Source organism: Cannabis sativa, chromosome 8 (assembly GCF_029168945.1).
Source record: "Cannabis sativa cultivar Pink pepper isolate KNU-18-1 chromosome 8, ASM2916894v1, whole genome shotgun sequence".
Classification (NCBI taxonomy): Eukaryota; Viridiplantae; Streptophyta; class Magnoliopsida; order Rosales; family Cannabaceae; genus Cannabis; species Cannabis sativa.
The window spans coordinates 48,923,189-48,936,415 of record NC_083608.1 but is presented as its reverse complement, the minus strand read 5'-3'; the positions used below and the strand labels follow the sequence as shown (position 1 = coordinate 48,936,415).

General features: G+C 29.2%; 2 protein-coding genes across 2 annotated transcripts; both read right to left on the bottom strand.

The window, feature by feature from the left end:
- Nucleotides 1-2,662: 2,662 nt before the first annotated feature.
- On the bottom strand, nucleotides 2,663-4,532 carry LOC115698512 (AAA-ATPase ASD, mitochondrial). The gene has a single exon (XM_030625591.2). The coding sequence runs from the start codon at nucleotides 4,271-4,273 to the stop codon at nucleotides 2,795-2,797; it is 1,479 nt and encodes a 492-aa protein (XP_030481451.1). The 5' UTR covers nucleotides 4,274-4,532; the 3' UTR covers nucleotides 2,663-2,794.
- A 5,749-nt stretch (nucleotides 4,533-10,281) lies between these two features.
- LOC115698508 (AAA-ATPase ASD, mitochondrial) lies at nucleotides 10,282-12,472 on the bottom strand. The gene has a single exon (XM_030625586.2). The coding sequence runs from the start codon at nucleotides 12,297-12,299 to the stop codon at nucleotides 10,740-10,742; it is 1,560 nt and encodes a 519-aa protein (XP_030481446.1). The 5' UTR covers nucleotides 12,300-12,472; the 3' UTR covers nucleotides 10,282-10,739.
- Nucleotides 12,473-13,227: the final 755 nt, after the last annotated feature.

The following is a 13,227-nucleotide window of genomic DNA, read 5'->3' as shown; positions in this document are numbered from 1 at the left end:
TATATATATATTTATAGCTTAACTTCATCTGATCGATCTTTATTGAATCAATCAGGTGGTTAATTAGAATATTAATTATTATTGTTAGAGCTATATATATAGTGCCATCTTTCCTACGACAACACTCTCATACTTCTTGAATTAGACCATATGATTTTCTTCTAAATTACCCATCTCTCTCTCTGTGTACATATAGCTCTCATGTTTATATATATATATATAGCTCTCTGTATATAGTACTCTATGACTATAATTAATTTGTATATGTGTGTCTCATGTAACTAACAAGAAGTTTCTGCTGAGTTACCATGAAGTTACGCGCACATTATGGTGGACCCATTTAATATTTTAAACCAAAAAATAAAAGAAAAAATAGCTGAGACTACATAGACACTCTCACAAACTTTCTCTCAAAGACTCACTCAAACTACCCCATTAAACATGCTCTTATTGGTTTGTGGTGGGCTTTGGCCTTGCTGCCGCCCCGGTTGCTAAGTTATAAATGATTTAAAAAAGGAAACTTACAAAAATACATGAATTTGGGTTAACTTTTATTAAAATACTGTCACACGGAAAAGTTTTCAAAAATACTGTATTTTTATAAAATACCTGGAAAACACAAAGTAGAACAACTCAAAACAACAGTAGAACAACTAAAAAACATCAGTAGAATACCAGTGAAAACTTAACACAGTATGTTGCAGTATAAAACTTATAAAAAAACACAGTAAAAAAGTAAAAAATACCGCTGGCAGTATTTTTGTAAAAAAAAAGCAAAAATTAATATACTATGTAAATTTCCCTTTAAAAAAATTATAAAAATAAAACTGACATAAGTATTGAAATAAATACAAAATAATGTGAGAAAAAATTCTTAAAAAATATAAAAAGTATTTTTTTAAAAATTATTAAACTTATCTATATATGTTTTAAAAATATTAAGATGTATTTATCATTTTGTAGAGTAGAAATGAAACTCTACTTAAACAATTATATGTTAAAATTAATTAGTTGAAATGACAAAAATGCACAAAAAACGAAGTAATAATTAAAATATAACATTATAATTTAAACAACCATATAAGTAAAGATTTTTATACCACCTACTGAAATTTTCAATTTTTTAACTTTTTTACTGTAGGGTGGAATGTTTTTTAAAATTACTGTGTACTGTATTAAGTTTTCACGGTTGTTCCACAATTATTTTCTCAGTTGTTCTACTGTTGTTTCAATTGTTCTGTTTTGTTGTTTTATGATTGTTTTATAAAAAGACAGTATTTTTGTAAAAAAAATCCGTGTGACAGGAAAATTATAAATTTTTGACCAAAATTTAATATTTTTGTAAAAATCCCTATAATTAGCTTATTATAGAAAAAGCCATATGCAAAATCAATAAAAGTCCATATTTATGAAAAGAATTAGAAAAGAGTCATACTCTCATATAATTTCCTCAAAAATCTTAGTCAATTGCAATTTTTCGAAAAGATAAATTGGATGATCTACATTGGGCTTCATCTACATTCTACTCTGGGCCAAGTTTGGGCCTGTCGATATTGTTGTAAAATGTTTCAAGAGGCCCTCCTTTGTGAGGCCATTTCCACCCAAAATAAAAAGTTTGTAGAGGAATTTACAAAAATATGACAAAAGTAAGTTAGTTTTAATTTTTTAGAAGCCTAAAAATACAATAAAATATAGTAATGTTAGTAAAAAAAATATGGAAATCGTAAGGGACGGTTTTTCTTCTTCTTCTTCTTGGATCGTCTTTAGTTATTTTAGATCTATCCCATTTATTTTTTAGATTTTTTTTTAATTCTCAGAGCATAGTACCAAACTGGCCTTTTCAAACACTTGATCAATGAGTTTTGTTTGCTTATCCTATTGATAAAGTTTAACATGGTTTTGTCTTTTATAATAATAATAATTAATTTCAACTTGTTTTCAAAACAGATATTATTGTATTGGAACGGACTATATGTCGTTTTGAATTGAGATGTGTCGTTTAATTAATTAAGCTGCTAAGCTACTATTTTTTTTAGGAACAAAAAGCATTTCATTAAATAATAAAAAAAATTAAATTTTACGGTCATTACGTTTGAAGGCACAGTAACCCCAACCATTCTTGTTAAGTTTTTAGTAAACACCCATTTAGCAACATTATAAACAGTAAAGTTATATGTTCTCATAATAATAAGAAAATTACAACTCCAAAAACTACAATCTATTACAATTCACAACATAGTTATCAAGCCGCTACTTATATTCTTTTTTTTGCAATACATTGATAATAACTTCCGAGTCACTCTCAACTAAAACAAAATGGTGCTCCTTCAAAGAAACTGTCTGAAGAGCCAACTAACAAGCTTCAGCTTCTCCAATCAGCGCATCAAAAAACTCTATCTCTTGGAACCAATCCACAGAATGGTCTCTAAGCACGAGCTAGGGCTACCACACACAGTGCTAGGGCTACCACACACATTGCTCCACTTCCCAAGTTGTTGAGCTAGTATTATTTGCCTCTTGTATTGTACTTTTGTATACATTACTCTAAATGAAAAAATAGTTTATTGTTTTTACTAATATTTTTGTAACGTTTTTCAAATTTTTAGTCCATATCTAAAAATTTCAAAAAAAAAAAAAAAGAAAAGAAAAGAAAAGAAAAAACTAAAGAAAAGAGAAATTTTTATTAATACTTCTAATTGTAAAACAAGTTTAGTTGGGTAATACCAACTAAACTGAATTAGTGAATTGTACATAATAATAATAATAATAATCCAAATTGAGAATGACTCCTTTACTAGTAACCATTACTCTTTAAGTCACATTTTGATTCTTGATGCTTATCTTCATTTTTGTCATCCAAAGCCTTCTTTTTGGCTTCTTCTTCCTCAGCTTTGAGTTTCTCATCCTGTTTGGCTTTTTCAAGACCTTGAATCAGACTCTTGAGAGAGATTTCAGCTTGCCCAGAAACAATTTTCTTAGGCATCAAATGCTCAGCAACCTCAGCAGGTGTTATTTTGGCTTCACCCAACAATTTACCAATTGTTGAAAACAAAGGGTGGTCTTCAATACAAAGATAGTTTTTAGCCAAAACTTTAAAAGCTTCAAAACCACAGTAAGACAATTCAATATGCTTGTCCATTCTTCCCTTTCTGATTAGAGCAGGGTCAAGTTTTTCTACATAATTAGTAGTAAAAACTATGATCCTTTCACCACCACAAGCTGACCAAATCCCATCAATGAAATTCAAAAGACCAGAAAGAGTCACCTGGCTGTTTTTATCTTCTTTCTCTTCTTTCTTCTCCTTGTGTTCTTTTCCATCTTGATCATCTTCCTTTTTCTCCTTCTTCTTCTTCTTTCTCTGTCCAGTTAACTCTAGTGAACAATCAATGTCTTCAATCACAATAATAGACTTACTTGATGTCTCAATCAGAAGCCTTCTAAGGTCAGTGTTGTCTCTAACAGCAGTCAACTCAAGGTCATAGATGTCATAGTTTAACAAATTAGCCATAGCAGAAATCATGGTTGATTTCCCAGTTCCTGGAGGACCATATAGCAAATAACCCCTTTTCCAAGCTCTACCAATTCTTGCATAAAACTCCTCTGCTTGACTAAAAGCAATCAAATCATCAATGATATCTTGCTTCTTTTCTTGCTCTAAAGCAAGTGTTTGAAAAGTTGCAGGGTGTTGAAACACAACATGACTCCAATAAGAACCATGATTTGTATAAAGCTTTCTTTGCCTATTCCTCACTTTAATAGCTTTACCTTCTTTAAGAACATGATTAAGGTAAGCCCCAACAATAAGTTCTCTATGCCTTTTATGGAAAGTGAGAATGTAGTATCTTCTCTCATCAGAAACTTGGTAGAAAGAAACTGTTTGAGTTTTAGAATTGTTTTTACCTGAAGCCCACCAAAGCTTTACTCCTTTAAATTCATCAACAACTTCTTCATGATCATCCATGCTTAGAACAAGTGATTGGTTGTTGCTCTTCACTACATCAGCCTTCAGCCTCTTTGCATGGAGTGATGAGTTTGTGCTTAAGTAATTTTCAATGGCAGAGTAAGCCTCACTTCTCATAAGACGTTCCCCAGTCAGCTCATTGAATCTGATTTGTATATAAGGGTAAAGATGACTAGCCAATCTTTGTGAGTATTTCTCAAGGTAATTTCGAAGTTGATTAGGGAAAAATTGTTGAAATATTGCCCAAAGGAACATTAACCCACCAAGATAAGATCCCAATTGAGCAAGAGACTCCTTAGACTCCATCAACATTTTTTTTTTCTATGACAAAATATTTTGAGGGTTGTTATTATTAATAGAATTAGAGTACATTCTTTTCATATGTGTTTTTATGTACCTTTTATAAAGGAAGTTTACACTTAGCTGGCTAGTCTTTGGAATTGCATTGGGTGTGGCCCCATTTTGAATAGAGATGGAGAAAATTTGTTGATAAATTGACAACTATGTTTTGTCCCTATCTTAAAGGGTCGGTAACTGGTCAGCCTATGGTTTTTCAATTCATGTCAGGGGTTAAGCAAACTCATCATGCCTTTTTCTATTTTACTTTTTCTTTCTTCTTATATATTTTATATACGTGCACAGCACACGATCACAATATTCCTTTTCTCTTCTTCTTCCTTTTTTATTTAAGTATAGTCACATACTAAATAATTGGAAAAATATGTAATCAAAATCCATTAATTAAAAATAGAAAGATAGAATCATGAGAATATAAGAATGGATACTCATCTATTAATATGAAAATTTTTTAGGAAGGTGTCCAAAATAAAATCGCCAAGCTATATCATGCTTATGTTGGCAGTCTAACATTTAGTATTACTTTCATTTTTTTTTTAAATAATTTACTATGTTAAAAATAAAATTCAAATATTATTAATAAAAAAAAATAATCAATATTTGAACAGCATTATAAATTATTGGAATTTTTCTGAAATTTTACAGATAATCTTAAATAATAATTAAAAAGTACACTAAAAAATTTCTTGAATACTGAATTAGATAAGATCTACCGAAACACTCAATTAAAGAGGTGTACAAAGTACAATAGACTTTCCTTTAAGTAATAGAGAATTGTTAAAAGGTATTAACAGTGCTTATTACTTTCTTATATGTCAATATGCGAATTAAATATCAGGTGTTATATAATTTAATATAATAATTTTTAGAGATTGTCGCTTACAAAATGAAATATCTAATATGTAATGCCAAATAATAATACTCTAAAAAATATTATGATACTCATCTACAAAATAAGTCACATCACTAATTCACAACGGTGAGGTCATGTGTCAATGCACACATATTGATTTTCCTTTGAGGAATTTCCAGGAAAAAAAGGCCTATATATTTGGGAATCACGACTCCTGTAGTCATCATCTTGAGTTTTTTAATCATGAAAAAAAGAACTTTACAAATCACCCTTTAGTCTTTTCACTTATATAAATATATATATGTATGTATAAAGTCTTCTTTGGCCGAAAAGAAAAAAAAAACATATCTTTCAGCTAGATTACTTTCAATTTCAGTGGGTGAATTGTCATTGCTATGTATGTGTGCTTTGAAATTCATAGGCTGCTTCATGACTACATCCTTTTTGTTATTGGCATGAAAAAAGAAAAAAATATATACATATATATCACACTTTCAGGTCTCTGCATATGAAAACCACTATGAAAAAGGTTGCCTTTTCATGACCTAATATGTAATATTACTTTATTACTAAACAATAAGGTTGTTATAGAAAAATAAATACCATTAATTACATATAGTATCGGGTCCCATATAGTCTAATATAATAACTTTTAGGAAGTATCGTTAGTCAATCGCAAGGCGATACGTCTTAAAGGTGCTAGGTACCACTAATGCCCAATAACAATGCTCTTTTTTCTCCCCTTTATGTATAAAAAGGAACAATTCTCTTCCATTATTGAATATAGATTTATTTAGTGACAAAGTAATACTATCCACTTTGTATAAATTAAATCTCTTGGAAAGTCAGTTTAATTAATTATTATGCAAAGCCGAAAGTAGTAGACTTTATGAATTAATATTTTGATGTATAAGCTTACTTATATATAGTATAATAATAATGATACGTACGTATATGAAGCTTTTTTGTTTTTACTTTAACTATATAAGTTAATATAGGAAAGGTCAAACTCATCTCACATAAGTGGTGCAAAACTTGATAAAAAGAGAATATAAGCCAATTTTCACATTGTTCATTAATGAGTGCAAATTCTTCTTCTTTTGTGTCAATTGATCTTTCTTTCTCATATCTCCTTTATTAAAAATTAAACTCTTGCACATCCTAAAATTGTAGATGCCATTGGTATTTGTGAAGTATTAAGTTGGATTAAGAACCAACAGTGGAGAAAAGTTGATCTAGAAACAAATTATTTTATAGTCGTTCAAGCTATCAGGAGTTCAACTATCATGTTATGCTATTTTAGCATAATTATTGATGTTTGTAAGAGGTTATTAGTTGAACTAAATGATAGACATATTTCCTTAAAATTTACTAAACGATCTGCTAATAATGTAGCTCACTTTCTAGCGAGATTTACTCGTTTTATTTCTGTCATATTATTTGAGCGAGCGACTCGGAGTTCATTTCTATAATGATGAACGATTTGATTGTTTAATGAAAATTTTCTTCTTTTGTCAAAAAAAAAATAATAAATAAATAAAAATTAAACTCCCAATAATGTACTCAATTCTTGATCCTCAGTGTCAACTTATCTCTATCTCTTTAGAAAACAGGTGAATTAGTATTTTTGAGTACATTAAAAGAAAAAAAAAATTAATATTATTTTGGACCATGTGTCTTGCAAAAGTTACTGATTAGATTATTTATTTTGATTAATGATAAATTGACCCTTGTATTTTTTTTAAAAAAATAGTACTAAAATGTACCCTGAATTAATTTATTGTCAAAATAAAACTTAATAATAACTCGATCTAGAAATGTTATGACAAAAGTAATTACGTTTACTGTGTGTGTTTGTGCTAAGAATTATCTTCAAGTTGGCTATATTATAAAAAAAATAATTTCAAAAATTGAGCACATAATCTTATTTATACTATATATTTTCGAAAGAGCATTGTTATTGGGCACGGTGGTGTCCAGCATCTTCCATATGTTTTACATTACGATTGATTAGTGATATTTTTTAGGAGTTATATATTTTCTTATAAATTATATAAGACTCATTACTTAACTACAAAAATAGTAGTATGACATCAAAAAAAATGCTAGACACTAATAATATCTTTTAACAATTCTCTTTTGAAACATATAGAATTTATTTTGTCATTTAAGAGGCTAATTAATAATTTTTGTAAAACACAAATTAAGACACAACTTCAAAATTATACCTCAAAAGAATTGATTGAAATAGACAACATTGCATTTGGATTTAGGGTATCCATAAAATCTCCATTCATAATTTTAATTCGTCCACGTATCTCTTTATATATAATATATATTCTAAATATGTATAATTAGATTAGATGCTTAGAGATAACATTGCTCACTATTAAACTATCGCTGGCCATTGTTTTCTCTCCACTCCACACAGTACTAAGGGTGTTTTTTATTCAGATGATCATACATATATTATATCTTCAATTAGCATGGATACTCACAACCCCTTTAAATATATTTTTTTTTTTTTTTTGAGAGAGAGAGAGATCGTGATCTGTTCTGTAACTTAAATTATTTGATGAGTATATGCATGCATTGACCATAAACGTCAACTTTTGTTTTGTCGGTATATTCTAAATCTAATTCTACCCAAAACAAATAAATAATGGGCTTTTTTCATAAATGTACAACAAAAACAACATAATTACAAAAAATGTGCAAAAAAAAATTATTTTAAGAACTTGTATATTTTGAAAACTTATTACATGAAACCATACATTTTAATCATTAAATAATAAACTATGTTTATTAAAACTCAAAATAAACAATTTCGTAAAATTAATTAAACAATTTTATAAAAATAAACAAGTTATTTTTTTTATTAAAAAATAAATGTTTATTATCTATTTTAGTATGAATTATTATAATTTAATAAATTTTTTTTTAATAAAATACGATATCAAAATTATAAACATTATTGTATATAAATACAAATCAATACTTAAAATTACTAAAAATAAACATAACACATAGAGTGATATAATAAACATATATGAATATTATTATTTTGTTTATTAAATTAGTATGTTTAATAAATAGAAAACAAAATAAACATATATATACAAAGTATTTTATATTATTAGTATGTTTATTATAATTGTACATAAAAATAGACATAGACAATTTATACTATACTAAAATAAGTATATTCTTTTTCTATTGTTTCTATATATTGATTATTTTCTAATGAATTAGTGAACGAATTTTCTATTAAAGTATAATTCTTACATCAAAAAATAAATAAACAAACATAACTTTATAAACTCCAAAAATTATTTAATTAGAAAAAATAAACATGACACAATAAACAAAAAAAAAAAAGATAAAAATAAACAATTTTTTTATATATATATATATATTATTTATTTTCTAAAAAATTACTAAAAAATAAACATAACACACATAGAATGATATAATAAACTTATGTGAATATTACTATTTTGTTTATTAAATTAGTATATTTAATTAATAGAAAAAAAAGTAAACACATATATAAAATGTTTTATATTATTAGTATATTTTTTATTATAATTTTAAACATAAAAATAAACATAACCAATGTTACCATATATATAATAATCAATAATTGTTACCATATATATAGTATAAAAGAAATTGAAAAAAAGTTTTTAATTATATATAAAAATGTATGAGAAAATGATAATAAGTTTTTTTGCACATATTTTGTAATTAATTAAAATAATGTATACAAAATTGTAAAATGCCCATAAATAATATAGTTAACGGGTCTCATTTGTTTTTTCTTTTATTAAAGAAGATTCTCTTTAAAATATTGTTAATTATAGGGACACGTACAATTGTGCCAATATTCTCTTATAGTAAGCCTCTAGCAATACTCAAAATATTATACATGATCAAGTGGTCACACACTCGAAACCAAAAATGTTAGTTTTAATTCATTTGAAAGAGATTTGGATAAAGATTATTTTAATGACTAGTTCGGAATTTGAAGTAATTCAGGTCTAAAATATCACTCACATACATGTGATAGAGTGACAAAGAACCTTATTTTGGGGGTTAAATCACGTGGAGTTGCGATACACATGCTGGCGAAGACATTATATTATCAAAATTGATTTGATTGTACAAGTCATCCTTAGAGTTTAATATTTCTGGTTTTATTTCTTTTCTTTTTTTTTTTTGAAAATATTGAGTTTTATAAGTGTTTTACTTACTCTATTATTATAAAGTATTTTAATAAAGTGCTCAAAAACAAAACTAAGAAATTGAGCCTAAAGCGTACAGTATGTTGTTTCGCTGGAGGAGATGCCACGTACTAATATGTAGTCTTTGATCTGAGAGGAGGATTATTAGGTATCAACACAAATCCGACATATAATTAGTGTTCCACCTACTCATTAGTATGAATTTTTTTGGTAAGGTGTCCAAAAACAAAATTTTGAAGGCTTAGGCTAAAATAGACAATATCATACTAATATGAGTGTTAAGGTGAGGTGACAATCCAACATGGTGGAAGAACGAGACGCAACATAATTAATGCTTACTGATCCAAGGTCAACCTCAACCTCTGACCCGAACCCAAACTTAGGACATAGACCCAGACGGCCAAGACCTGGGTCGGACCTCAGGGCTCGAACTCGGACGCGAACCCCGAAGACAGACTTAGACTCGAACTGGGACCTGGACCCAGACCTGGACCCGAACCCAGACTCGAATCTAGACCTGGACCCCAAACCCGAACTTGGATCCCGAACCCAGACCAGATCCAAACCCAGGGTGGAGTCGGTGTTGGAGTCGAGTTCATTGAAAATATATTATAACTTTACATAACATTTTGTATCAATACCAAATATAGTATTGTATAAATAATACTAATATATTATAACACAATGCAATACAATACAATACAATACAATGTACCAAACTAGCTCTTAAAGTGTTAAATAGTAATGCTCACATTTATTATACTTGTACTGACGGGTATTGATCAAGTTGTAACGAACCAGTACAATACAAATACAATCAATTTTCTGTGCAAGGACACTCAACCCGTGATCCAAAGAAGAAGAGAAACAAGAGAATATGAACTGAACTTTTATTGATTAACTTGGATGTGTTGAATAGCAAGAGATTACAACACTAATTTATACTGAGCCTAAACTTACACTAACAGTTAGAGAGTAAAAGACTCATTACTAATTAGATTAGCAACCACTTAACTAAGATTAACCCAACTTGCTTAGCCAGCTAACTCACTAATCTTGCTTCAGTTACCATTGTTGTATTGTATTGATGTATATTGTTTCTTGCACTGTGTACTGAAACTTGATCCGAAAATTGGCTAGTATTGCACAAGTTCTTTAATGTATAGCTTACTCACTACACATCCAAACTAAATAGCATATAACTTTAGTACATTAAGAGCTTCAATATCATGAATTTTAATGAGGAAGCAAAGAACATACATAATGGAATAAATAACCAACAATCCAGACACAGATAATTGATCATCATCAAAAGACATACAATTTATTTGTTAACTGATCCATTCTCCTTCACTTCCTTATCCAATGCTCCATTACCACATTTACATTTCACATCTTCTTTACCAGATTTGGGATCACTTTCTTCTTCCAACTTTTCTTCCTCTGCAGCTTGTAACTTTGCTTCATCCTCAGCCTTTTTTCTTATAGCTTCCTCCTTAGCATTCTCAAGAGCTTCAATCAAATTCTTCAAGCACTTATCAGCATCTTCCTCATCGGATTTCGGCATCAAATTCTCAGCAACATCAGCAGGAGTAGTATCAATTTCACCCAACAAACGTTCAATTTTCGAAAACAAATCATGTGACTCAACATCTAAGTAGTTCTTGGCAAGAACCTTAAATGCTTCAAAACCACAATAGGAAAGCTCTATGTGCTTGTCCATTCTTCCTCTCCGAATAAGAGCAGGATCAAGTTTGTCAACATAGTTAGTAGTAAACACAATAAGCCTCTCACCACCACAAGCTGACCAAATCCCATCAATGAAATTCAAAAGCCCAGAAAGAGTAACCTTACTCTGACTATTCTTACCTTCTTCTTCAGCCCTTTTCTGAACACTAACAGGGTCTTTACTCTGTTCACTATCTTCATCTTTCTTCTTCTCTTTTCTCTGACCAGTAAGATCAAGTGAACAATCAATATCCTCAATCACAATAATAGACTTATTTGAAGTCTCAATCAAAAGCTTCCTCAGCTCAGTATTATCCTTAACAGCAGTGAGTTCCAAATCATAAACATCATAATCAAGAAAATTAGCCATAGCAGAGATCATAGTTGATTTTCCAGTCCCAGGAGGACCATAAAGAAGATACCCTCTTTTCCAAGCTTTCCCAATTTTAGCATAATACTCTTTCCCATTCTTGAACTTAAGAAGATCATTTATAATCTCCTGCTTTTTCTTGGGTTCCATAGCCAGAGTATCAAAACTAGCCGGATGCTCAAAAAGGACATGACTCCACTTAGTCCGATTCCCACCATAAAAGCTCTCACCAGACCCATTTGTGTAAAGCTTTCGTTGCCGATTCTTAAAGGCGATTCCTTTACCTTCTTCGAGTACGTGAGCAAGAAAAGATTCAGTGATGAGTTGTCTATGGGTTCTGTGAAAAGTTAGCTTGAAATACCTCTTCTCATCAGAATTAGGATAGAATGGATTAGAAGAACCTTGTGGGATTTTCTTGGAAGAAGTCCACCATAGTTTAACACCTTGAAATTCTTCAGTTACTTCTTCATTGTCGTCCAAGCTTAGAACCAAGGATTTGTTATCTTTGATATCGTTAGCCCTTAATCGTTTAGCTCGAGAAGATGAATTAGCACTGAGATAGTTTTGGATAGCTGTGTAGACCTCACTGCGTTTGAAACGGTCACCAGTGTATTCATGGAAAGTGATTTGGATATATGGGTAAACGAAACCCACGATTTTGTTGGTATGCTTCTCAAGATGACGACGAAGATTGTACGGAAAGTATTGTTGAATTATTGCATAAACAAACATTATGCTTGCCATTACTGAGCCCACTTGTGACCATATTTCTCCCATGAACACCATTTTTTTCTTTTCTTCTTTTTCACTAAAGAAGATCTTTTTTTTGTTTTTTTTTTTTTGTTTTCTTGGTAAGAAAGATTATATTTTTAGTCTCGTATATTGGATATCGAGTTCCTCTCCTATTTCTCTATTGCTAACATTTACAACAATTTATGATTGTGAGGACCACAGAGTTCGTGTCAGTTTTACAATCTCAAACTTAAGCAAGAAGTTAAGGCTGCTTGTTAGTCAAACATAATTTCTTATTACAATCTCAATCTCTTGGTCAACTTACTATTTTCTTAAAAAATTTTAAAAAAATTAAAATAATTTATAATGTCAAAAATAAATTTAAAGTTTGTTAAACATACGTAATAAAGTGGAATATTAAGAATTCAGTTTTCGATACGGTAAATTATTCAGATTTTGTTAAAAATTTACAAGAATAATATTATAACTATAATAAATAACACCATAAAAAATTAAAAAAAAATTATATCCTAATATATAATTTTGGACGTAAAAATTGACTAAAAGTTATAATAAAATATTGTGATTAGCACTCATCTATAGTCTAATAGTGTCCTCACCATATGTTGGGTAAGAATATTGAGTAGTAACTACTTAGTATTTAATCCAATTAAATTGGACCGATCTAATGCAATCAAATAAGAGGAAATTACACTCTATACCTTTTTTATATTGTCTTCTTTTATTTTTACCTTCTTTTTTAAAATCTATCATTTTTACCTATTTTTTTAAACATTGTACCAATTTTGCCCCTGTCACTTCAAGATACTCTCCATGTGATTCTCTTATGTAAGGGTGTTTTGGGTACAATACATATAAAAAGAGGTATGTTTCAAATAAATATAAAATTAGAGGTAAATTTGATTAATTAATGAATAAAAGAGGCATTTTTCAACTTACCCCATCAAATAACCCCGACCGA

Coding starts and splice junctions, on each gene's coding strand:
- LOC115698508 (XM_030625586.2), bottom strand. CDS start 12,299: ATGGTGTTCATGGGAGAAATATGGTCACAAGTGGGCTCAGTAATGGCA.
- LOC115698512 (XM_030625591.2), bottom strand. CDS start 4,273: ATGTTGATGGAGTCTAAGGAGTCTCTTGCTCAATTGGGATCTTATCTT.